This window comes from Anolis sagrei, chromosome Y, assembly GCF_037176765.1.
Source record: "Anolis sagrei isolate rAnoSag1 chromosome Y, rAnoSag1.mat, whole genome shotgun sequence".
NCBI classification, from domain to species: domain Eukaryota; kingdom Metazoa; phylum Chordata; class Lepidosauria; order Squamata; family Dactyloidae; genus Anolis; species Anolis sagrei.
Window position 1 is genome coordinate 47,023,577 of NC_090035.1, and position 25,114 is coordinate 47,048,690.

At 42.9% G+C, this 25,114-nt stretch overlaps 1 protein-coding gene across 1 annotated transcript in view; it reads right to left on the reverse strand.

Annotated features, from left to right (window-relative positions):
• Nucleotides 1-25,114, reverse strand: part of LOC137095183 (eukaryotic peptide chain release factor GTP-binding subunit ERF3A-like) — a 64,174-nt gene that overhangs the window by 14,864 nt on the left and 24,196 nt on the right. Inside the window, 10 exon segments of the mRNA XM_067461548.1 lie at nt 7,620-7,709; nt 7,923-8,096; nt 10,553-10,633; nt 10,795-10,888; nt 11,398-11,538; nt 11,863-12,017; nt 12,364-12,544; nt 13,429-13,506; nt 13,812-13,845; nt 17,460-17,687. Of these exon segments, the coding sequence (XP_067317649.1) occupies nt 7,620-7,709; nt 7,923-8,096; nt 10,553-10,633; nt 10,795-10,888; nt 11,398-11,538; nt 11,863-12,017; nt 12,364-12,544; nt 13,429-13,506; nt 13,812-13,845; nt 17,460-17,687 (1,256 nt within the window).

Here is a 25,114-nt window from a genome sequence, read left to right on the forward strand (position 1 = left end):
GGATTCTCCAGGCTGTGAGCCTTAAATTGCGAACTTCTGGGTAAAGTACTTGACCATCCTAAGAGCCCCCGCAAACTAGCCTTCTGCTAGAGCAAAATGTGCCAGCAGGTCCGATGACGCTGAAGACTCCGCCTCTCTCTCTGCCTCTTTCTCCACCTCTTTCTCCGTGCCAGCGTGGTTTTTCCTTTGCTAGGGCAGCTATGCCAGTGTACTCTCGCTGTTGGCAGAATTCGACAGCGAGAGTACACTGGCATAGCTGCCCTAGCAAAGGAAAAACCACGCTGGCACGGAGAAAGAGGTGGAGAGAGAGGCAAAGTCTTCAATGTCATTGGACCTGCTGGCACAGTTTGCTCTCGCAGGAGGCTAGTTTGCGGCGGCTCTAAGATGTCAGGAGATCTACTCTGTCTGGAAGCTGGAAGAAGACCCCCTTTGACATTAGAAGTAGAGGGGAGAACCAGGGCTGCCTGGGCCACCAAGGTGTCAACAGGATGCACTGGGTGTTCTCCCTCTGAATCTTTGTCACAACCTTCAGCAAGAGGGGAAAGGGTGGGAAAGCGTACATTGACCAGCTTGACCAATTTTGTAAGAACGTGTCCCCTTGACACCCCTCCTTCAAGGAGGCATGGCTACGTGCAAAAAAAAAGGGCGCACTTGGTGTTGGTTCGTGTTGCGAACAGGTGTACTCCGGAACGTCCATGCCCGAAAGAGTCTGTTCGCTTCCCAGCTATTGAGAGACCACTCGTGGTTTGCAAGAGGATTTCTGTTGAGTGAGTCCGTTAAAGAATTCTGCTCCCCTGGTAGGTGCGTTACCACTAGGTGTACCCCTCTTGATCCGGAAATAACGAAAAAAGGAGCAGAGAAACAGCAGAAGGGTCAAGGGGGGGGGGGGAGATAGCTCCCTTATCCAGTAACATCTGAACTTCTTCTAACAGTGGTTTGGAAGGAGGGGTACTACATACGTGACCCACCCTGGGAAGGTCAGTAAATTCGATCGAGTACCCGTGAGCAATTATAGACAAAACCCATTTGTCTGTTGTGATATGTGCCCATGTATCATAAAAGGGAATTAACCTGTCACCGAACATTGGTGACCTTTCATGAAACTTAGAGGATGACTTACTTGCAACTGGCATGTAGTCCTCACAACTGTCAACACATATATCAAGGGTGGGAACGTCAAAGTCGCTTCTTGGTGGTAGCTTGTTGTTTGGTCTTATTGGCAAAATTTTGAGATCTAGATCTGGGAAAGTAGGGGTTCCTCCTCCCAGACTGAAATCTGTTTGATGTGTAATTTCGATTTCTAAAGCTTCCCATAAAGGAATTTTCGGAATTCCTTTGGAAATTGGAGGCTGGCGGTTGCCAGCATTGTCTCTGCTGAGAATAAGGCTGCCAAACGTAGCCAAATTTGTTCGCAGCTTGCCTGACATCCTGCTTTTCTTTTATTCTGACATCTGTCTCAGGGTTAAAAAGACCCTCCAAGAAGGGGAGGTCTTCTGCTAGCGCCTTCCCCTCCTCTGACAAATTAGAGGCTCACAACCATGCATGTCTTCTAATTGAGGTTGCAGTTGAGAATAAATTACCAGCCATTTCTGCTAAATGTTTAGCAAAATCCCTTTGCATTTTTGACAGTGTGAGTGCCTCGGCCTATAAGTCCTTAGGGAGGCACTGCTGTTCTGATGGTAATGATTCAATGTACGGCATCATACTAGCCCACAAAAAACTTTGATACCCACTCATATAGGTAGCATAGTGTGCCATGCGTGTAAGGAGGCCTGTCGAAAGATGTGCCTTTTCCCCCAAGGTATATATATTTTTTTCCCTATCAGGAGTGGTAAGAGAGTTTTTGGGGTGTTTAGTCTTAGCGACCTCCCCTACTATAATGTTGGGTTTGCGGGGGAGAAATCACCCATTTAACAGAGGAAATATCAATTTTATATAAGGAATCCAGCCTTCTTGGAATTGCTGGAACCAATGTGGGGGACATGTCTGCCACACGTGCCAACTTAAGAAGGTATGACAGAATAGGTAGAGGGGCGGCGGGCAAAACGACCTGCTCCTTAGAGGGGAACATGGGATCTTCCACATGCTCAGGGGGCTTTGGGGCCGGTAGGTCCAGTGCTTTATTCATTCTCTCTATCAATGAATTAAACTTGTTAATCTCTGCTGGATGGATAAATGGAGCACTTTCCCCACCTCCCTGTTGCGCACATTCAGGCACATCAGAATCATCCTCAGAACTATCCAGTTCAATTGGTTTTTGCAGAGGCACATCAGGCAAAGACATATTGGCCAGTTCCTGAGGGGTTGAGTCATCTTGTGGAGAGGACAACACAGGATTGGTAGGCATCACAGTATTTGTTACTTGTGAAGAGGTCAACACAGTATTGTTATTGTTATTGTTTACAGTTTGGTTTGCGGAGGATGACATAGCAGGAGGTCTACACAAAGTTTGAACTGCAAAAGGGGCCTTTTCTATGGAGGCCGAAGGAGCAGTTGCAGCAGAAGTTGAAGGGCCATCCATATCAGCAGAGGGATAGGCAGCTGTAGCCCCCAAGTCCTCCCTCTTTGGAGGAGGTGGCAATGTGGGCATCGACATTGCTGGTATTGATGACTGTATAACATCATTTGGCCTGACGGGCCCACTTGCCAATAGCCCTGGAATGGCATAGGACCCATGGCAGAGTGTCCCCACTGAGGTGGATAGGGGTGGCGGGGGCGTCCACGGCGTCTTGAGCGGCTTGAAAAGGATGAAGAGGATGAGGAAGAGGGGGACGAGGAAGATGAAGAAGAAGAGGAGGAACGAGCGCGGGACCTGCTTCTAGATCCCGAACGGTATCGACGATGCCAGGATTGTGCGCTCCTCCTTGAAGGCGACCTGGAGCGCCTAGGGCACTTGCTTCTGCGCCGGAATGATCTAAGCGGCCACGGCTGGCGGAAGACTTCAGACATAGGCATTGGTGTTGTTTGTGCCAAGGAAGTTGTTGCACCCTCGTTGCTAGGTGAAGCCCAATCCCGACCATCCCTTTCCTCTTGTTGCACAGTAGCGGTGGCTTCAGGAGGGAGAGGAGCGTCGGCTCTCGCAGTGGGAGGGGCTTCAGAAGAACCTTCCTACAGCCAGGCTCCCCGCTAGCTGAGGGACAGCCAAGAGATAAGCCGATGCGGCAATATCTGGGGCACTGATCCCCATAGTAATCGAGCCTTGAGCTCATCCTGTGGATGGAGGTGACAAAATGGGCATTGACAGTGTCGAGTTTGCCCCTGGAATCGGCTCTCATTCGCGCGCATGCACAGCACGCACCGGTGTCGCCTCTGTAGGCTGAACAGGCCTTGGTGCCGGTAGAGGGAGCCCTTCGTCATTCTGTGCTCTCAATTTCAGCAGAATGACTGCGTTGTGAGAGGCAGTTAAAGTGCCTGCCTCCAATCCCTCAGAGGCCGTTTTTTGAGCAGAAGCTCGGCGGCCATTTTGGGGCGCCTTGTCTTTAGGTCTTTTGGGCTTCTTTTTCATTGATACTACAGAAGGGCCCACAACAGGTAAGTTTGGTCGCTCAGTAGAGGAGGCTGAGGGAAGGAGTGCTCTCTCATAGAGGGCAGCCTTCAGCCTGGACACTCTGTTTTTTCTCGTCTGTGGTGTAAATAATAGGCAGACAGAACAGGCTTGCATCAAATGGCCCTCGCCCAAGCAGCTGAGGCAAAGGGTGTGCCTGTCAGTGTCAGGCAATAAATTTGGGCAGTTGGTGCATTTTTTGAACGAAGTGGTCGCCATAATTAGGAAATAGGCAGTAGAATGGTCGAAAGGCAGTCTAATTGTCAAGGTACCTCAGTAAAAAGTCCGTTAAACAGAAACTATAGCTCGCTTTTAACAGCGCGGATTAAGAGAACTGCCGGCAAGCCCCGCCCACGGGCTATATATACTCAGGGGAGGTGGGCGTGGCTAGCTGGGGTGTAAACTGTCATTTTTATTTTCTAGAAGGTTCCGAGTGCTGCACTGCACAGGTGCAGAGATACCAAATGTACCTCTGCGCCTGGACCAAATGTACGATTCACAGTGACTACGACAGGAAAGAAGTTAAGATTCTTTTGGGATGTAGTGAATGTCAGGAGGCAACCCCATACCTCCTGACATTCTGGAAGAAAGTAAAAACATGGTTATGTGATCAAGCTTTCAGACAGCAAAGCTCGTAGTGCAATAAAATAATAAGGAACAGTGAAGGGATGAATAGAACGACTATGGACTTAATTTTGGATGGCATGATTTTAATAACTGTTTTTAAATCATATTGTTTATCGGTGGGTTTTAATATACATGTTAATTTTGTTATGCCTTACTAACCATCCCCTGCCATCGTTGCTGTGGCCCATTCTGTGTATGTGTTTTGTGTGTGTATATGCGTGTAGGTATATCTGTGTATACATGTGAGTTTCCCTATATATGTAGTTTTGCACATGCATTGTGATGTTTTGTTTTTTGCTTTTTAAGCCTCTGCTGTGTTTTTCAGTGTTTTTATGAGTGATGGTCACTTGTTGGCCTGATAGGTGAATTGTGTCCAAATTTGGTGTCAATTTGTCCAGTGGTTTTTGAGTTATGTTAATCCCACAAACCAACATTACATTTTTATTTATTTTGTTGTTCATTCGTTCAGTTGTTTCCGACTCTTCGTGACCTCATGGACCAGCCCACGCCAGAGCTCCCTGTCGGCCGTCACCACCCCCAGCTCCTTCAAGGTCAGTCCAGTCACTTCAAGGATGCCATCCATCCATCTTGCCCTTGGTCGGCCCCTCTTCCTTTTGCCTTCCACTTTCCCCAGCATAATTGTCTTCTCTAGGCTTTGCTGTCTCCTCATGATGTGGCCAAAGTACTTCAACTTTGTCTCTAGTATCCTTCCTTCCAGTGAACAGCCGGGCTTTATTTCCTGGAGGATGGACTGGTTGGATCTTCTCGCAGTCCAAGGCACTCTCAGCACTTTCCTCCAACACCACAGCTCAAAAGCATCGATCTTCCTTCGCTCAGCCTTCCCTAAGGTCCAGCTCTCACATCCGTAGGTTACTACAGGGAATACCATGGCTTTGACTAGGCGGATCTTTGTTGCCAGTCTGATGTCTCTACTCTTTATTATTTTATCGAGACTGGACATTGCTCTCCTCCCAAGAAGTAAGCGTCTTCTGATTTCCTGGCCACAGTCTGCATCTGCAGTAATCTTTGCACCTAGAAATACAAAGTCTGTCACGGCCTCCACATTTTCTCCCTCTATTTTCCAGTTGTCAATCATTTTTGTTGCCATAATCTTGGTTTTTTTTATGTTTAGCTGCAACCCAGCTTTTGCGCTTTCTTCTTTCACCTTGATTAGAAGGCTCCTCAGCTCCTCCTCGCTTTCAGCCATCAGAGTGGTGTCATCTGCATATCTGAGGTTGTTAATGTTTCTTCCAGCAATTTTTACCCCAGCTTTGCATTCATCAAGCCCCGCACATCGCATGATGTGTTCTGCATACAAGTTAAAAAGGTTGGGTAAGAGGATGCAGCCTTGCCGTATGCCTTTCCCAATCTTGAACCAGTCTGTTGTTCCATGGTCAGTTCTTACTGTTGCTACTTGGTCCTTGTACAGATTCCTCAGGAGAGAGACAAGGTGGCTTGGTATGCCCATCCCACCAAGAACTTGCCACAATTTATTATGATCCACACAGTCAAAGGCTTTAGAATAGTCAATGAAGCAGAAATAGATGTTTTTCTGAAACTCCCTGCCTTTCTCCATTATCCAGCGGATATTGGCAATCTGGTCTCTCGTTCCTCTGCCTTTTCTAAACCCAGCTTGAACATCTGGCAGCTCTCGCTCCATGTATTGCTGGAGTCTTTCTTGCAGGATCTTGAGCATTACCTTACTAGCATGAGAAATAAGGGCCACTGTACGGAAGTTGGAGCAGTCTTTCGCATTTCCCTTTTTTGGTATGGGGATGTAAGTTGATTTTTTCCAGTCTGATGGCCATTTTTGTGTTTTCCATATTTGCTGGCATACGGCATGCATCACCTTGACAGCATCATCTTTTAAGATTTTAAACAGTTCAGCTGGGATCCCATCGTCTCCTGCTGCCTTGTTGTTAGCAATGCTTCTTAAGTCCCATTCAACCTCACTCCTCAGGATGTCTGGTTCTAATTCATTCACCACACCGTCAAAGCTATCCTCGATATTGTTATCCTTCCTATACAGATCTTCTGTATAGTCTCGCCACCTTCTCTTGATCTCTTCAGCTTCTGTTAGGTCCCTGCCATCTTTGTTTCTTATCATAGCAATTTTTGCCTGAAATTTACCTCAAATGTTTCTAATTTTCTGGAAGAGGTCTCGTGTTCTTCCTATTCTGTTGTCTTCTTCCACTTCCATGCATTGCTTGTTTAAAAATAGTTCCTTGTCTCTTCTGGCTAACCTCTGGAATTGCGCATTTAACTGGGCATATCTCCCTTTATCCCTGTTTCCTTTTGCTTTCCTCCTTTCTTGGGCTACTTCCAATGTCTCAGCAGACAACCATTTTGCCTTCTTGGTTTTCTTTTTCTTTGGGACGTACTTTGTTGCCGCCTCCTGAACAATGTCGCGGACTTCTGTCCATAGTTCTTCTGGGACTCTGTTTACTCTGTTTTATTTATATTGATGCCTAAATGTTCTTTTATGTTTTAATTTGATTAGGTTACTTTATAGTTATATGTTATTGTCTTGTGATTATCTTTTGGTTTTCACATGTATGTACGGCATTGAATTTTGCTTTTATAATGTTGGAAACCATTTTGAGTTCTCTTAGGGGGAGAAAAGCGGTATATAAATGTAGTAAATAATAAATAAATAAATAAATATTGCAGACAGAGACCTGGTTCAAATCCACAATCATCTATGAAACTCCTATGGCGACTTCCTGTGTTTTGCAACCTGACTGACGTCACAGAACTTCTGTGAGAAAAATGTTGAGGAAGCTATAAAATTAACTCTAATGAAACCCAACAAAGCCAGGTGGAATTCTATATCCCCTTCACAAGTAGTTTTAGTTTTAATCTTTGCGGCTTAATTTATCAGATGTTTTCTATGTTCTCGCTGGCACAGTGATTGGTTTTTTAAAAAACAAATTACATATGCAATTCAAGTCCCCTTTTAAAAATTAAGCCATTCGACATGCCACTGAATACATCTAACAATAGTGAAGTTAATGACTATGGACAGCAAAACATGGAATGAAGAATTCATCTGTTTCACCACCCTCCCATGAAACTTTTACAACAATGGAATACCTTTTTTTTCTTCCAAAATGATTTGGAAGAATGTATGTTTGTATGTTATTCAAATATACAAACAAAAAAAACCACACTGATCAAATACATGAAATTAAAATTACCGTAAAACATTTTTCATTATATGCAAAACTAGCTAACCTTTATCTACCACATGCAACCTATACACATTCTAAATCAACACCTACTAAACCCTCTAAAAGCCTCCTGCTTGTTGCCTGTTGATTCTAACTTCTATTTGTTGGTCCCTTTAAGTATCACTTTATTTCTACCTTTCTACTTTGAACAACTCTTCTATATCAGGAAGCCAATGAAACACTTTCATACAAGTGGATGAGAGAGCCTTTGTACTTACTGTGATCTCAACTTCTTCAATACATGTATGAATATGCAGCACCGCATTGTAACCTGGACAGATGATGGATTTGTGTTCAATGATCACTATCTAAAATCAGTAAAAACAGAGTAAGTCCATAGGGATGCTCTTCAGCAGCACATAAACACCCAAAAGGAAGGTTAAGGACCAAAAAAGGAGGCAAAATGCTTTCCCCCGCCTTTGCCTTAAAATGTGTTGCCCCTGAAAGTTCTATTGGCCAAAGTGTCATCCCATTTTAGTGTCCACATTGCAAGTAAAACACGAGACATTTACTACAAGTACCTGAGCGTCAAAGGTGCGTCCCGAATGACACAGGTTATTAATATCGCAGAGTATAAATCCCGGGAGGATCTCCTCTTCTTCAATTCCTTTCAGTCGGATCTTCAGGTTTTCACCGGGAGCAACAGCATCTGTTTCTACGTCGTCAGAAAGGATGCCAAGGACTTCCACATTGTGCTGAAGGAAAAATGCAGGACTTTTATGACATGGAGCATTCACTTATAAGACTTCACTTATGCTGTAAAACAATTTACATTCAGAGACATGCAGATCCAAGTTCTATGAGGAATTCCTGAGGGAGATGGTCATATTTAGCCTGGAGAAAAAAAGGGCTGAGAAGAGAATATAGGCTCATAGAGTTGGAAGAGACCTCCTGGGCCATCCAGTCCAATCCCCTGCCAAGAAGCAGGAAAATTGCATTCAAAGCACCCCCGACAGATGGCCATCCAGCCTCTATTTAAAAACCTCCAAAGAAGGAGCCTTCACCACACTCAGGCAGAGAGTTCCACTGCTGAACCACTCTCTCTTACCGTTAGGAAGTTCTTCCTAAAGTTCAAGTGGAAGAAGGGGACACGAGAGCCCTGTTTAAATACTGGAAAGGAAGTCATATTGAGGAGGAAGGGGCAAAGCTTGTTTGCTACTACTCTAGAGACTAGGACACAATGGAGCCATGGATTCAAATGGCAGGAAAAAAGATTCCACTCAAACATTAGGAAATACTTCCTGGCAGAGCAGATTTTGCAATGGAATATGGTACAGCCTCTGAGTCTGGTGGAGGCTCTTTCTCTGGAGGTTTTTAAGCAGAAGCTGTATGGCCATCTGTTGGGGGTGCTTTGATTGTGGATAAACCTTTGGAAACAGGCCACATTCGTTCCTCTGATGAAATTTTAGAAATATATTTGGGGCTGTATTCCCACACCCTGGGGATGAAAACACAGGCCAAAGGAGTGTCTTATATCCACTATTCAAGCCCCAAACATCCCTTGTAAGATTTACACTTGCACCTGGGTAGATGGAAGCAGACTTCCTTCTCCAGCCTGTAGAAATGCTATACAAGACCTTGCTTTGATATGGGGAGATTTCTCCACATCAGGCCCAGACATCTTCTCTGAGCAGAACATTCCTATGCTCAGTCAAGGCAGATCTAACCCTCCATTTCAAAGCCCTCTACTCCTCCCATCGTCTCATCATGGGACCTCCAATTATGCAATAGGGTAAGGCACACTTCTATACTATCATATAGCTTTGGAAGAGATGACAAATCCTACTTTTAAAATTGTGTTTGTTCATTGATATTTAAATCTGGAGCTTACAGTCATTGTAGAAAAGGTCATGAAACTTTTCTGCAATGTATCGGCTTTAGCACAGCAGGTTAATTATCAGCTGCAGCAAATCTTGCCAACGGAAAGGTTGACAGTTCAAAGCCAGGTCAGGGTGAGCTCCTGACCTTCAGACCTGCTCCCTGCCCACCTAGCGGATCGAAAATAGCAATGTGAGTAGATGAATAGGAACCACATTAAGCGGAGAGGTATTTTAGACACAGCGTTTCGGAGGAAAGTTTACAAACAAAGAAAGCTCTTCGGCAAGGAGGTGAAGTGACAGCACTCTCCTGTGGCCAGAACTGAGCACAGCCTCCAAAGATGTCGATTGATGAGAAAAAGCCTATATATACCTCTATTTCTTGTCTGTCTTGCTACTGTATAATCGGCATTGAATGTTTGCCGTATACGTGTTCTGTTATCCGCCCTGAGTCCCCTTTGGGATGAGAAGGGCAGAATATAAGTACTGTAAATAAATAAATAAACCATGAAACTGAAGACCCAATGAGAATAGGACAGAAAAAGAACCACAAACAGGGTTTAAATGGGCCAGAAAACATTTAAGCTGAAAAGGACTTTCTGCCTGTGAAAATAACACCGATTTTGCAGCTAGCAAGTAAAAATGTTTCTTTGTTTTGCAAGTCTGGCCAACAACTAACACCATACTTTAAAAAAGGAGATAACTGCTCTGTTCCTGATACAAGTTAATTCTCTTATGTTCCAAGCTGCTCGAGCTTATATTCTTCTTATATTAATATAAAAACTATTGTGGGGATATCCATACAAACCTGAGTTCCGTTTGGCATCATGTTATACACTGAGCCAAGAAAATGAATGGAAGAAAGTGAAAGTTCATTTGTATCCACCAATAAACCAATCAAACTGATTCTACTTGTTCTCCGAGAAGGGATGTATACTCCTCAGGAGAACTGGAATGTAGCCTCTATGTTCCTAAGAAGACCCATTTTCTTTCTCCTAATAAGTTCATGGCTGCCAGTGACACTTTAGGGAGAAAAAAAGGGATTTTCTCAGTGTGAAGTCAAAAACTTTCTGCCCACTGACATTACAGTACTAACACCAAAGTGTAAATCCCTGGCATCTCTTTAGATATTATTTTAAAAAGAGTGGTAAAAATGTCACCAGCTCTTCTGAGTAAAACGAGGCTGTCTATATGTCTATTTCTGTGCACCAATGTCTTAACATCTTCAAAGTACAAAAAAGGAGCTTAATTATCACAAGGCTTTCCAAAGCAAGAGTTACTTTACAGGCTCAACAGCAAAGAGGAACACTTCTTAAAAGGAAAACATACCGTACCTTATTTGGCATCATCACCAGTTGCTGTCCTTTGCAAATAGAGCCTGATTCCAGCTTTCCCAGAACCACTGTGCCCATGTCCTTTGTATAAAGAAACACACAGTTTAAAATACCGTCAAGTTTGACACATAATAATCCAATGCCCTGCAGCATCCCCCTGACTCTCTCTTTAAAACCTTCTTTTTTAGGGCAGTAGGGTAAGGCACACTTCCATTCTATCAAGGTGGCCATGAATAGTGTACCTTATATTTATCCACAATTGGCAGCCTTATTGGTCCATCAACAGATCTGTTGAAGTTTGGCAAGTTATCCAGATAGGGAATAAACGGGAGTCCACTGAAAGAAAGGGAAGGGGGATTACATTGGCATAAAAGTCTATAGTGCATTTTGCGCCTTGTTTAGAGACACAACTTCCATCTGCAATGATGCCAGAAAACTGCTAATGTTTCTTTAGTTTGATAACTATAGGTGCTTCACACCTGGAAAATTATATTAAAACACAGTAAAAACAAGTTTGTATCTCAAATGGTACAGTTCTGCTAGTGCAAAGTTTCACCGCTTGGGAAAACTTTGTTTTTATCCTCACATCAAGCTCAATATTTTGAGCCTGTTTACACAAACTCTTACAAAAACCCATTACAACTTCATTATAGCAGACTAAGGAAAAGGGAAGTGCACCCTAGATGTGATGGTTAGCCCTTTCATCCAGTCATTTTAGGCTCCTATTTTTTATTGTTTTTCTTGCTGCAAACTTTCAATTACTGTTTAAATTTTTTATGTGATTTTACTGGATTGTATGTTGTGTGTCATACAGAAAAGCTGGATATATAAAACCCAATACGTACGTATACCAAGGACAGAAGTCAGACTGCTCCTTTAGGTTTGCTCCAGTTAGCCCCGAGCAAGGCATGAAGTTGATGTCCTTTTTGGGATTGAAGCCCACTTTTTTCAAAAATGGCACAAGTTTCTCTTTGCACTCTTCATATCTGAAACATTTCCCAAAAAAAGAAAGGAAGAATGCTGTAATAAATTACTATGATCACACAAATATAGAGAATAATTCTTGACCAACTGGCAATTGTGGAAAATAAAAATGGAAGGAGGGAGAGACGGTGTAGATAAAGCTGTTTAGAATTTGTCTTCCTGCCTTGATCAGATAGCACAAGGGTCTCACTTAGAGTTGTAGATTGCTCCTTTAGCTTTCCTCAGAACGAGAACGCCATTCCTAATGCAAAAGGCATCAACGATACTGAAAAACCCTAAACCAGAGAGTCAACATCTAATTTTAAAAAGTTGTCCGAAGTACTCACCTCTCATTGCTCCAGTTCACAGTTGGGTCATCCATTTTATTAATAAGGACTATTAAATGTTTGACTCCTGCTGTTTTTGCTAACATGGCGTGCTCTCTTGTTTGCCCTCCTTTCTCAAAGCCAGTTTCAAATTCTCCTTTTCTTGCAGATATAACCTAATTTGAAAGGAAACCAAATCAGTCAGACCCTGAGCTACAGTATAATTCCTTGACCTTCTCATATCACATGAACAGCTGGCAAATAATAATAACGTGGTCAGTAAGAAGGACTGAATTTCCACAAATGAACAATTTGAAATACCTTAAAGATCCCATTTTATGAACTCAGCTGCTACTTATCTGCCAATTAAGTCCTCCATATAGGCACGTAAAGCAAAAGAGCTGTTCAAAACTAGCTCCAAAAACTGTACAGCAGTTTTGATTCAGCATACCTTTCTGTGCATTACTGACACATTTGAAGTGATACTTTTAAACACAAGGAAATGAATGACCCCTTCCTTACCAACACAGCTAGATCAGCTTGAGAAGCTCCACCAATCATATTTGGAACGAAGCTCTTGTGACCTGGAGCATCTAAAATAGTGAAGTGTTTCTTCTCCGTTTCAAAATAGGCTCGGCCCACTTCCACTGTTTTACCTTTGTCCCGTTCTTCTTGATTTGTGTCTAAGGCCCACGAGAGATACCTACCCACAAAACAAAGCAGCAAGATTACATGAATACTTTTCATAGCACACATACACAGTACTATATCTGCATATTCTCAGCAAACCTAAACTGGGCTTCATTGAGACACCTGTATCATGGCTGTATTCTGGCATGCAACTGAAAACACAGGAACAGTTCTGCAAAGTTCTGTTTGTATGCTTGCTGCTATATGGTGCAGCTAGCTGATAGCCAGCTGCATTAAATCACTACTGACCGAGAAGTCATGAGTTTGAAGCCAGCCCTAGTCAGGGTGAGCTTCCGACCATTAGTGTAGCTTGCTGTCATCCTTTGCCGCCCAAAAGACATTTGCATCTGTCAAGTAGGAATTTGGGTACCACTTTATGTGGGGAGGCGAATTTAACTAATTTACAACACCATAAAACCTTGCAGCAGCATGCAGAAGAATGAAGAAGTACTCCGTCAAAGGACTTGGTGTCACAAATGAATGATGAAGCAGCAGCAGCTCCCCCTGTGAACCAAATTGAGCATACCCTCATGAAAGCCAGAAAGCTGGAATGTTAAATTGCCTCTGTGTATATATGTCTGTCTATATATGTCTGTCTATATATGTTGTATGTCTAATCAGCATTGAATGTTTGCCATGTATATGTGCATTGTAATCCGCCCTGAGTCCCCTGTGAGGTGAGAAATGCGGAATATAAATACTGCAAATAAATAAATAAACAAACAAATAAATAAGTCCATCAAGCCGGCCTTAAGCCAGAACTTACATTCCCCATGCCCCCACCTCTATCTGAATCACTATTAGCAAATGTGTTATCAATGAGGAAAAAAGGAATTCATTGAAATATCGGTCCCGCATAATTTGTAGACTGTTCATCTAAAGGCACAAGTGTCATACCAAGTTTCTCTGTTTTTTTCTTTAGCTTCTCTCTCATATTTTTCCAGCGTTCGTTTATCAACCATGCCAGTCAAATACCTAGAAATGGATGTCACAGCTTTCATTAGTTACAATGAAGTTTTTTCTTTCTATTTTTTCTTTCATTGATACTTGTATCTGTGTTAATGCCTTTTTTAATGTATTTATAATCTTCCACAAAATAGAATAAATGAATTACACATTCTCGTAACAACTGCACCTTTACTAGAAGCTAAAAGTGACATAAAACAAACAGGGAAAAGCCGGGCAATTGCTTTATTAAATGTATACTTATAAGCAATTATGTATTTGTACAGATGTAAGAAATACTAGAAAGCATAAAAGAGCTTTAAAAAGTTGCTTACATTATTTGTCCTCCAATTGTTGATTTGCCAGCATCTAACAAAAAAATTTACAAAGAGCAATTTTAAGACGACAGATTTTCAAAGCATGTCCAAGTGACTTAACTCATAGTATTTAACTATCTGAATTCACCATGACAATGTCCTTTCTCTGCCACTTTTCTCGGTGTGATAAAGGAAGGAACAGAGGAGCTAGAATAGCATGGGCAAACTTCAGCCCTCCAGGTGTTTTGGACTTCAACCCCCACAATTCTTAATAGCCGAAATTTGCCCATATCTGAGTTAGACACACCTGCATCACTCTTGAGCAGTGTTTCTCAACCTTTCTAATGCCACGACCCCTTAATACAGTTCCTTATGTTGTGGTGACCCCCCAAACATAAAATTCTTTTCATTGCTACATCATAACTGTATGTTTTGCTACTGTTATCAATTGTAATGTAAATATCTGGTGTATTTTCATTGACTTAACCAAATTTGGCACAAATGCCCAATACACCCGAGTGTGAATACTAGTGGGGTTGGGGGGGGGGGGATTGATTTTGTCATTTGGGAGGTGTAATTGCTGGGATTTATAGTCACGTACAATCAAAGAACATTCTGAACTCCACCAACAATGGAACTGAACCAAACTTAGCACTCAGTACTTCAATGACCAACAGAAAAAAAACTGTAAGGATTTGGTGGGCATTGACCTTGAGTTTTGGAGTTGTAGTTCACCTATATCCAAAGAGCACTGTGGACTCAAACAATGATGGACCAGGTCCAAACTTGGCAAAAATACTCAATATGTCCAAATGTGAACACTGGCAGAGTTTGGGGAAAATAGGAATTGACATTGGGAGTTGTAGTTGCTGGGATTTATAGTTATTATTATTATTATTATTATTATTATTATTATTATTATTAACTTTATTTGTACCCCGCGAGCATCTCCCGAAGGACTCGATGCGGCTTACACAGGCCGAAGCCACAAAACACAGTACAATAGAGAACATAACAAGCAATAACAAAGCAATTCAAAATCAAAAAGCAAATCAAAATCAAAAATTAGCAAGACAGCAATAACAATACATCAAGACATATTTAAAAACTGGTTTGGCCGGCGAAAGGGGTACACAGTTAAAAGTGCTGAAAAGATAGGAGGGGTGTAGGGATTAAAGTACGGTGTGCAGTAATGTTAATTGTGCTAAAGTGCTACTACTATAGTTCACCTACAATCAATTCTGAACCCACCAACAATAGAATTGGGCCAAACTTCCCATACAGAAACCCCATGACCGAAAGGCTGAGAAAGGCGGTATACAAATACAATAAATAAAATAAATAAAATACTCCGTTTTCTGATGGTCTTCGGTGACCCCTCTGACACCCCCTCGCAATCCCTCCGGGGGTCCCGACCCCCAGGTTGAGAAACACTGCTCTTGAGCGACATCTGCTCCAAACCCTTGCTTTCCCCCCTCAAACCTGACATAGCAGCAGAAATGCTACATAACACATTTCTATATAGCTGGTTTACTGCAAGCATTGAGAGCAGGAGGCTGTATATTACAACAATCTTGTCCCCTGCTTTGGGGTCGTTCTTATTAAACAATGGGGTGCAAGTATTTTAAATAAATCCACGGAACGAGCCGTCTTCCATAGAAACACTAAGAAAACATCCACTAGAAATATTACCTCTGGAATTCTTTGTGTAAACATGACAAGTATCTGGACATAACAGCAACCAAATCCAGCATTTTCAATACTGATATTTTAGTCATATAATGGTGTATAATGTCTTGATTCTTGGCTCTCAGAGATAAAAGATATGGATAAATTAAGCTTCTTTTTGAGTAAAAGTACAGGAAGACCAATGAAACAAATAGACTGGACAGTGTTTGAAGAATATACAGAAAATAAATAAGAATTCAAAGATAATTACGAAAAGTAAGAGAGAAAACAGCTTCTGAAAGAGAGGTGGATAAAGATATAAGGAAAAACTACCTAGACCAATAAATGGGAAAAAATAGTTAAAGACCATGTGCTGCCTAGAATAAGAATAGAAGCCAAACCATATTCTATTTTTTCTTCTTCTTTTTCTTCTCCACCAGGACTCTGTCATATGTTCGTTGATCACATTTCGGTTATTGGAATCCCACCTCCCCTTCCCCTTACTGAGCTTGCGTTAAAAACACTGTATTTGAAAAAAATTAATATACATATTATATATATAAAAGAAATGTCTTAATACATAAGTCTTTGGAAGTGCTAAAAGTAGTACATTAATACTTTTGGTGCCTTCATGTTTAAAAGGTGAAATATGAAAGACATGTATTCTACCGAGGTACGGTATTTCAAGCTACCAGTGAAAGGAGAAGGGGAAACCAAAGTGGAACAATACTTCAAGTTAAAGACGGCTTCCTCAAATTTTGAATAATTGATACTGAAATAGATCAAGGCAGACAATCTTGTTGCTTTCCAGATATTTTGAGTTTCAGCCTGAATCAGCTTCAAGCCTGAAGACTAGTGCTCAAAGTTTTAAAGGCACTCAAGCAGACAGGCCAGAGAGTCCCAAAACACTATGTAATAAAATTTGAAAAATTTTCTGTTCCTGGTTTAAAAATATGATTCTTGTTTCATTGTGTGATATTGACTTTGAAAGTAGTTCGTCTACTCCAGAAACTTTGTTTTTGTGTCTGCCACAATCTATGTTGAATTGGCTGAGATGCGATGGGATAGTCATGGAAAAACGATAGCAAGATGTGCTATAGCAGAATGTCCCTTCCACAAAACAAAGACTTTGCAGTTTAATAATTTTTTCCATGTTTTTATTATTGAACAATTAGGAAATGACATTTATAACTCAGGAACAAAAATCGTGTTACAGAGCGCAATCTGCCTCATACTGATAGAAGGGGCTTCCCATAATACAAATTCCTACTCAAATAATAATAATAATAATAATAATAATAATAATAATAATAATATATTTTATTTGCTATCCACTTCTCCCAATGCCTTGAGGCAGGGTGCAACAAAGCCAAAACATATTTATTTATTTATAGCATTTATATTTCACCTTTCTCACTCCGAAGGGACTCAAGGCAGATCACAGAACACATATGTGGTAAACATTCAATGCTGTTGAACTGACAGGACAGACAACAGACAGAGGTATTTTGCCGGCATTTTCCCCAGCTTCAGCATCCTGGAAGTTGTGCTCAATTCTGACCACAGAGAGGTGCTGTCACTCCATCCTCTATAATAAAGAGCCTTGATCATAGACTTCCTCCTTCCTTTGGATTGCCCACATCAGGTGCTCACCCCAACCCAAGCTTCAAACTGCCAACTTTTCGATTGGTAAGATCTATTGCTGCTGGTGATTAACCAACTGTGTATTTTATATTTTATCAACATAAAATATAAAATACATGCAATATTACACATATTAAAACACACCATTTAAATACAATTATAGTGGCAATAGAATGCAATCCAAAACTCATGATAATAATGATACTACACACCTATTCTACTGAGGGAGATTTTATATATCTAAAGAATTGGATGAGAGGAATGCATTGGAAGTCTTTAAAAAGTGAGTCTTGTGAAGGTCAGGACAGGGAACATGAGATTTACCCTTGTCCGGTGTCCTTGTTCACAACTCACCTACGTGTCCAATGAACACGACGTTGACGTGCTCCTTTTTGGGAGCCCCAGGTGGTGCCACCAGCGATTTCGGTGTGGGTATTTCTTCCTCTTCTTCCATCATTTCAGGGATACCTTCATCCATGGGCCCTGCACCGCCAGAGGGGCCACATGTTAAAACTGCCTCAATGGCCTCTTCTTTGTGGTCCCATGATTCTTCAGGGGACATGTCCGTTTCTCCATTTTCTACTGGAATTTAACCAATAATTCATTTAAGCCAGAAGAAAGCCTTTTATTTTCTGAAAAAAATGCTGGCATTTCAAAGCTAGGTAAATGCTAAATCTCAAAAATCAGGTCTAACAGTTCTAAGTTCAAACTTCTTTTAAAACTGTTGTCTGATACTTTATTATTCAAAAATTTGTTTCCACTGGATGTTTTTAGAGCAAGCTATAATCCCTAGAGATTATCAGATTATTTTAGTGTAGCAAAACTTTAGCTGAAGCTAAAGGATTACAGAAAACAATGTTAAGATTACTGTTTTAGACAATTATATCTATCTGTCTATATAAAAAGCTTAAGGGCGTCCTTAGGCGCTCAAAAACAGAGAAACCACCGGACGAAATCTCACCAAATTTGGCCTGCTAATACCTCTTCCCCCAAGGTATGACCAACAACCCTCCAAACACCAATACGCAACAACACAAACTCACAATACCCTAAAAACACGGAGCATGTGCAGAGGCCTCGGGAGGAATATGATGAGGAGGAAGGACTCCATTTCCCAGCTTCCCCTGCACCCAAGTCGCCCTTTGCATGCGCACTGCTGCCTGTCTGCCTCCCTCTACCCCATCGGTCCCGCTGCTGTCTCAGATACACAGACGGAAAAAGACCAGCAGAGATTGCAACCCCAGCCTGAGAAAGCCCACCAGGCCGATGTAAGCACTAACGGCCAGGGAGGGCATGGAAGCTGCGGGGGGCCGCCAAGGGCAACAACACAAGACGGGAGGCCTACCGTCTTCTCCTAAGCCGGGGCCTCGATTTCTCCCATGACCCGACACCCCTCTTGCCTTTGGCGGCCTCCAAACCTGCCTGGTGGGAGGTGGGTCTCTCCCAACTGGTTCTCCTGCCCGCTACTTTTTCACTTTTATAACAATGTACTTCTAATTTCTGGGATTTACGGATTTGAACCACACTTGGCACACATGACCAACAGATAATACTGGAAGGGTTTGGTGGGCATTGACCTTGAGTTTTGGAATTGTAGTACACCTACATCCAGAGAGCACTGTGGACTCGAGCAATGATGGATCTGGACCACACTTGGCACGAATATGCAAACAGATGGACTTTGGGGGAAATACACCTTAACATTTGGGAATTGTACTTGCTGGGATTTATAGTTCACCCACAATCAAAGAGCATTCTGAACTCCATCAGCGATGGAATTGAACCAAATTTGGCACACAGAACTCCCATGACCAACAGAAAATACTGGAAGGGTTTGGTGGGCATTGACCTTGAGTTTTGGAGTTGTCGTTTATAAAGATCGGATAAATCAGATTTCACTCGCTGCCACCAATTGTGAAGGGTTAACCACATTTTAAAGGGCTTATTTACTTTGAAAGGAACTATTCTTATGTTTAACAGGTAGAAATATTAACTGTGTAAGTTTTTATTGTATAATGGATGATGACTGAAGATTATTGACTGTGACTGTTTCTTCTAGCTTGGCTGATGCTGCTAAATTTCTATTTTTAATGCTGAGGGAAACAAGTAACACACTTCTTTGTGATACAATGCTGTTGAGTTCTTCAGAGAGGTTATATTCTTATCTAATATATCCACACACAGTCTGTGGTAGTGTGAAAATAGAAGAGAACTTCACAGGCACAAAAAAGCTTGTTGGTTGCATTCAATAGTACAGTGCTTGGATTCAGTTATGGTCACAACTGGGAATTTACTTTCCCCTCAAAATAGATTTCTTCACTACAAACAGCCCAATACACAGGGTCTATCTAGAAAATAGTCCTTCCTCTGAAATAACTATCTAAAATCTATTTTCAAGTTAGACTCCTCACTAAATCTTCACTACTATTCTTATTCTACAACTGCTCTCCCTAACTATCCACTCCAACTCCTCTCTAACACACAAGCCTCACTCTCCTTTTAAAACGCTCCTTTTTTCCTCTCAGCTTCTCCTAAACTCCCCCCCCCCCCCCCTTCTCTACACCAATCCCGGCCATTCCCTGCTGTCTAATGCCTAGGACACGACCCCCGGCTCTGAACTACACTCAAGATGGCGTCTCCCTTCTCCAAAATGGATGCTGATGTTTTGCCTTGCCCATTTCCTATCTTTCTACGCTCACAGGCTTTTCCAGGCCCTGCATCCTGGCAGTAAATAAGGTAAGGGTTCTTCACATAGTTCACCTCCATCCAGAGAACACTGTGGACTCAAACAATGATGGATCTGGACCATCAAGCACTCAGCACAAGCACTCAGCATACCCAAATATGAACACAGATGGAGTTTGGGGGAAATAAACCTTGACATTTGGGAGTTGTAGTCACTGGGATTCACTGTTTACCTACAATCAAAGAGCATTCTGAACCTCACGAACGACAGAATTGGGGCAAACTTCCCACACAGAAGCCCCATGACCAACAGAAAATACTTAAGACCATCCAGTACAACTCCCTTCACCAGGAAAACACAATCAAAGCCCTCCTGACAGAGAGCCATCCAGCCATAGATAGATAGATAGATAGATAGATAGATATGATTCACACACACACAGATATAGTATCATAGATTTGAAAGGGACCCCTAAAGAAGGACAGTAATATGTTGCATGTTCCAGAGTAGGCAAACCAGACAATCTCCACATCAACACTGACAAAGAAACAGCAAGAAGTACTGTTTACCCACAAGAAGAAAGAAATTACATCTATTAAAAACCAACATTTTCTCATTACTTTATTTTCCAGATCAACAGACTGGGCCACAGCAACATGTGGCAGGGCACCGCTAGTTACATCTAAATTAATGACTTACTTTTCCTCTGAATAATTTATATTACTTTTGTTGGATATTATTTGGTAATGGGCACTATGACGTATACTTTTACAGGGCATTCTAAAGCCGAGCTTCTTGGCCTTTTGGCTAAAATCAAGTGCAGTAAAGTTGAGCTGAAAAGCTACTTTGTCTTTTACTAAAATGCAGGACCCATAATAAAATGATCCTTTATTATGAATACTGTATATACTTGAGTATAAGCCGGAAGATAAGCCAAAGCACCCAATTTTGCCACAAAAAACAGGGAAAACATATTGACTCAAGATTAAGCCGAGGGTGGAAAAGGTAGCGGCTACCGGCATATCTATATCTATATCTATGTATATAATAAAAGTCAGTGTTTGTATGCGGAGGGAGGACGGTGTATGTGGCAGCTTTCTGATTGGCTGCTAATTTCACAGACCAATGTGACTAGCACGGGTGACAGACCTAGACCAAACTTAGCAGACATAACCCCCATGACCCACTTTACGTCCTGGTGCGGTTTGGGGGAGGATGGACAAAGGATGATGGGATTTATAGTACTTTTAAACCCATCCATTCCCACAGACCACTGTGGCTCCCAACAAAGATGGATCAAGACCAAACTTGGCACACCGAGCCCCCATGACCCACTCTGCATCATACTGCAGTTTGGAGAAGGGCACACCATGGATGATGGGAATTGAAGTACCTCCACTCACTTCACTAGACCGCTGCGACCCACATCCAATGACTGATCAAGACCAAACTTGGCACACAGAGCCCCCATGACCCACTCTACATCCTGGTGCAGTTAATAGGAAGATGGACCATGGATGATGGGACTTGAAGTACCTTCACTCACTTCCTGTGACCACAGTGACACTCATCCAATTTCCAATAAAGACCAAACTTGGCACAGAGAGCCCCCATGGCCAACTTAACATTCTGGTGCAATTTGGGGAAGGACGGACAAGCTAGTCTATATCATCTATATCTATCTATACATATAATAAAAGTCAAAGTTTGTATGAGGAGGACAAAAGTGTGGAGGTGTGGTGGTGTATGTGCCAGCATTCTGACTGGCCAGCCTGAAAGTTCCAAGATTCTGATTGGCTGCCGCTGTGGTGCTATTTGCATATGGTCTCTGATTGGTCAGCTTTACAGGAGCCCCTGGTGGAGAAAAGGGTTCATGACAGAAACGGAGACATGAGAGAAGGAAATTTGCATATGGTCTCTGATTGGCCAGCCTCCATTCCAAGATTTTGAGATGACAAAGAGAGGAAAGGAAAAGGCCAGGGGCTGTTTCAGAAAATTACCAATACAGACCAAATTTGGCACACAGAGCCTCATGACCCACTCGACATCCTACTGCAGTTTGGAGGAGGATGAACCATGGATGTTGGGACTTGCAGTACCATCACTCACATTCTGAGACAGCTGTTAACCTCATCCAATGACTGATCATGACCAAACTTGGCACATAGACCTCTCATGACCCACTTTACGTTCTGGTGTGGTTTGGCCGGGGATGGACCATGGATTATGGGACTTGCAGTACCTTTGCTCAATTCTTGAGACTACTGCAACCCTCATCCAATTACCGATAAAGACCAAACTTGACACACTGAGTCTCCATGTCGCACTCTACATCCTAGTGCAGTTAGGAGAAGGATGCACCATGGATGATGGGACTAGCAGCAATACCTGAACTCCCTTTTTAAGTCTATTACAACTGCCAACAATGATGGATCAGGACCACAATTTACACAGAGAGCCCGCATGACCCACTCTACATCCTGGTGCAGATTGGAAGAATTTGACAATGGATGATGGGACTTGAAGTCACTACACTCACTTCCTGAGACCACTGAGACCCTCGCCAATGACTGATCAAGACCAAACTTGGCACACAGAGTCCCCATGACCCACTCTACATCCTGATGCAGTTCTAAGGTGGATGGACCATGGATGATGGGACTTGCAGTATCTTTACTCACTTACTAAAACCACTGCGACCCTCATCCAATGACCAATCAAGGCCAAATTGGCACACAAAGCCCCCATAACCCACTCTACATCCTGGTGCACTTTCAAGGAGGGCAGACCATGGATGATGGGACTTCAAGTACCTCCACTCCCCAAGACTGCTCAACCCTCATCTAATGACCAATCAAGACTAAACTTGGCACACAGAGCCCCCATGACCCACTCTACACATTGCTGCAGTTTTGGAGGAGGGTTGACCATGGATGACGGGACTTTCAGTACCTTCACTCACATTCTGAGAACTCTGTGAACCTCATCCAATGACTGATAAAGACCAAATTTGGCACACAGAGCCCCCATGACCCACTCTATATCCTGCTGCTGTTTGGAGGAGGGTGGACAATGGATGATGGGACTTCAAGTTCCTTCACTCACTTCCTGAAAATAATGCAGCCGTTATCCAATAACCAATAAAGACCAAACTTGGCATACAGAACCGCCATTACCCACTTTCTCTAATACCCCGGGCAGTGCCGGGTCCCCGAGCTAGTCTATGCATATAATAAAAGTCAAAGTTTGTATGCGGCGGACGTGTGGCGGGAGGAGTATGTGCCAGCGTTCTGATTGGCTGCCGCTGTGGTGCTATTTGCATATGGTCTCTGATTGGCCAGCTTCAATAGAAGCCCCTGGTGGAGAAAAGAGGTCATGACACAAACGAAGACATGAGAAGGAAATTTGTATATGGTCTCTGATTGGCCAGCCTCAATTCCAAGATTCCGAGATGACAAAGAGAGGAAAGGAAAAGGCGAGGGGCTGCATCAGAAAATTACCAATACAGACCAAACTTGGCAAACAGAGCCCCCATGACCCACTCGACATCCTACTGGCGGTTTGGAGGAGGATGAACCATGGATGATGGGACTTGCAGTACCATCACTCACATTCTGAGACCGCTGTTAACCTCATCCAATGGCTGATCAGGACCAAATTTGGCACGTAGACATCTCATGACCCATCTTATGTCCTAGTGTGGTTTGGCCAAGGATACACCATGGATTATGGGACTTGCGGTATCTTTACTCAATTCCTGAGACCACTGCAACCCTCATCCAATTACTGATAAAGACCAAACTTGACACACTGAGTCTCCATGACGCACTCTACATCCTGGTGCGGTTTGGGGGAGGATGCACCATGGACGAAGGGACTTGCAATACCTGAACTCCCTTCCTGAGACCATTACAACTGTCAACAGTGATGGATCAGGATCACAATTCGCACAGAGAGCCCGCATGACCCACTCTACATCCTGGTGCGGTTTAGAAGAATTTGTCAAAGGATGATGGGATTTGCAGTCACTTCACTCACTTCCTGGGACCACTGAGACCCTCACCAATGACTGATCAAGACCAAACTTGGCACACAGAGTCCCCATGACCCACTCTACATCCTGGTGCACTTTCGAGGAGGACAGACCATGGATGATGGGACTTCAAGCACCTCCATTCTCCAAGACTGCTGCAACCCTCATCTAATATCCAATCAAGACCAAACTTGGCACACAGAGCCCCCATGACCCACTCTACATCCTGCTGCAGTTTTGGAGGAGGACGGACGATGGATGATGTGACTTCCAGTACCTTCACTCACATTCTGAGACCTCTGCAAACCTCATGCAAAGACTGATCAAGACCAAACTTGGCACATAGACCTCTCATGACCCACTTTACGTCCTGGTGTCGTTTGGAAAAAAATGGAGAAGGATGATGGGACTTGCAGTAACCTCACTCACTCTCTGAGACCACTGAGACCCTCGCCAATGACTAATCAAGACCAAACTTGGCACACGGAGCCCCAATGACCCACTCTACACCCTGGTGCAGTTTGGAGGACAGAAAATGGATGATGGGACTTCAAGTACCTTCACTCTTTTCCCAAGATTGCTGCAAACCTCATCTAATGAATAATCAAGACCAAACATGGCACACACAGCCCCCATAACACACCCTCCATCCCGGTGCTGTTTGAAGGATGGACGATGGATGATGGCACTTGCAGTACGTTCACTCACTTCCTGAAACCATAGCGACACTCATTCAAAAACCAATATAGACCAAACTTTGAGCAGAGAGCCCCCATGGCCAACTCAACATTCTGATGAGGTTTGGGGGAGTACAGACTATGGATGATGGGATTTCAAGTATCTCCACTCACTTCCCAAGACCTCTGCAGCACTCATCTAATGACCGATCAAGACCAAACTTGGCACACAAAACCCCCATGACCAACTCTCCATCATGGAGCAGTTTGGAGGAGGATGGATCACAGATAATGGGACTCACAGTACCTTCACTAACTTCCTGAGACAACTGCGAGTCATATAAATAACTATTAAAGACCAACCTTGATATACAATTCCTTTCTCAAATAACCCGGGCAGCGCCGGGTCCCCAAGCTAGTCTATATCTATATCTGTATATATAATAAAGAAGAGTGTTTGTTTGTATAGGACAGAGGAAGGGCGGCGGACGGAAGGGCGGAAGGTGTATGTGGCAGCGTTTTGATTGGCTGCCGCTGTGGTGCTATTTGCATATGGTCTCTGATTGGCCAGCTTCAATAGGAGCCCCTGGTGGAGAAGAGGGTTCATGGCAGA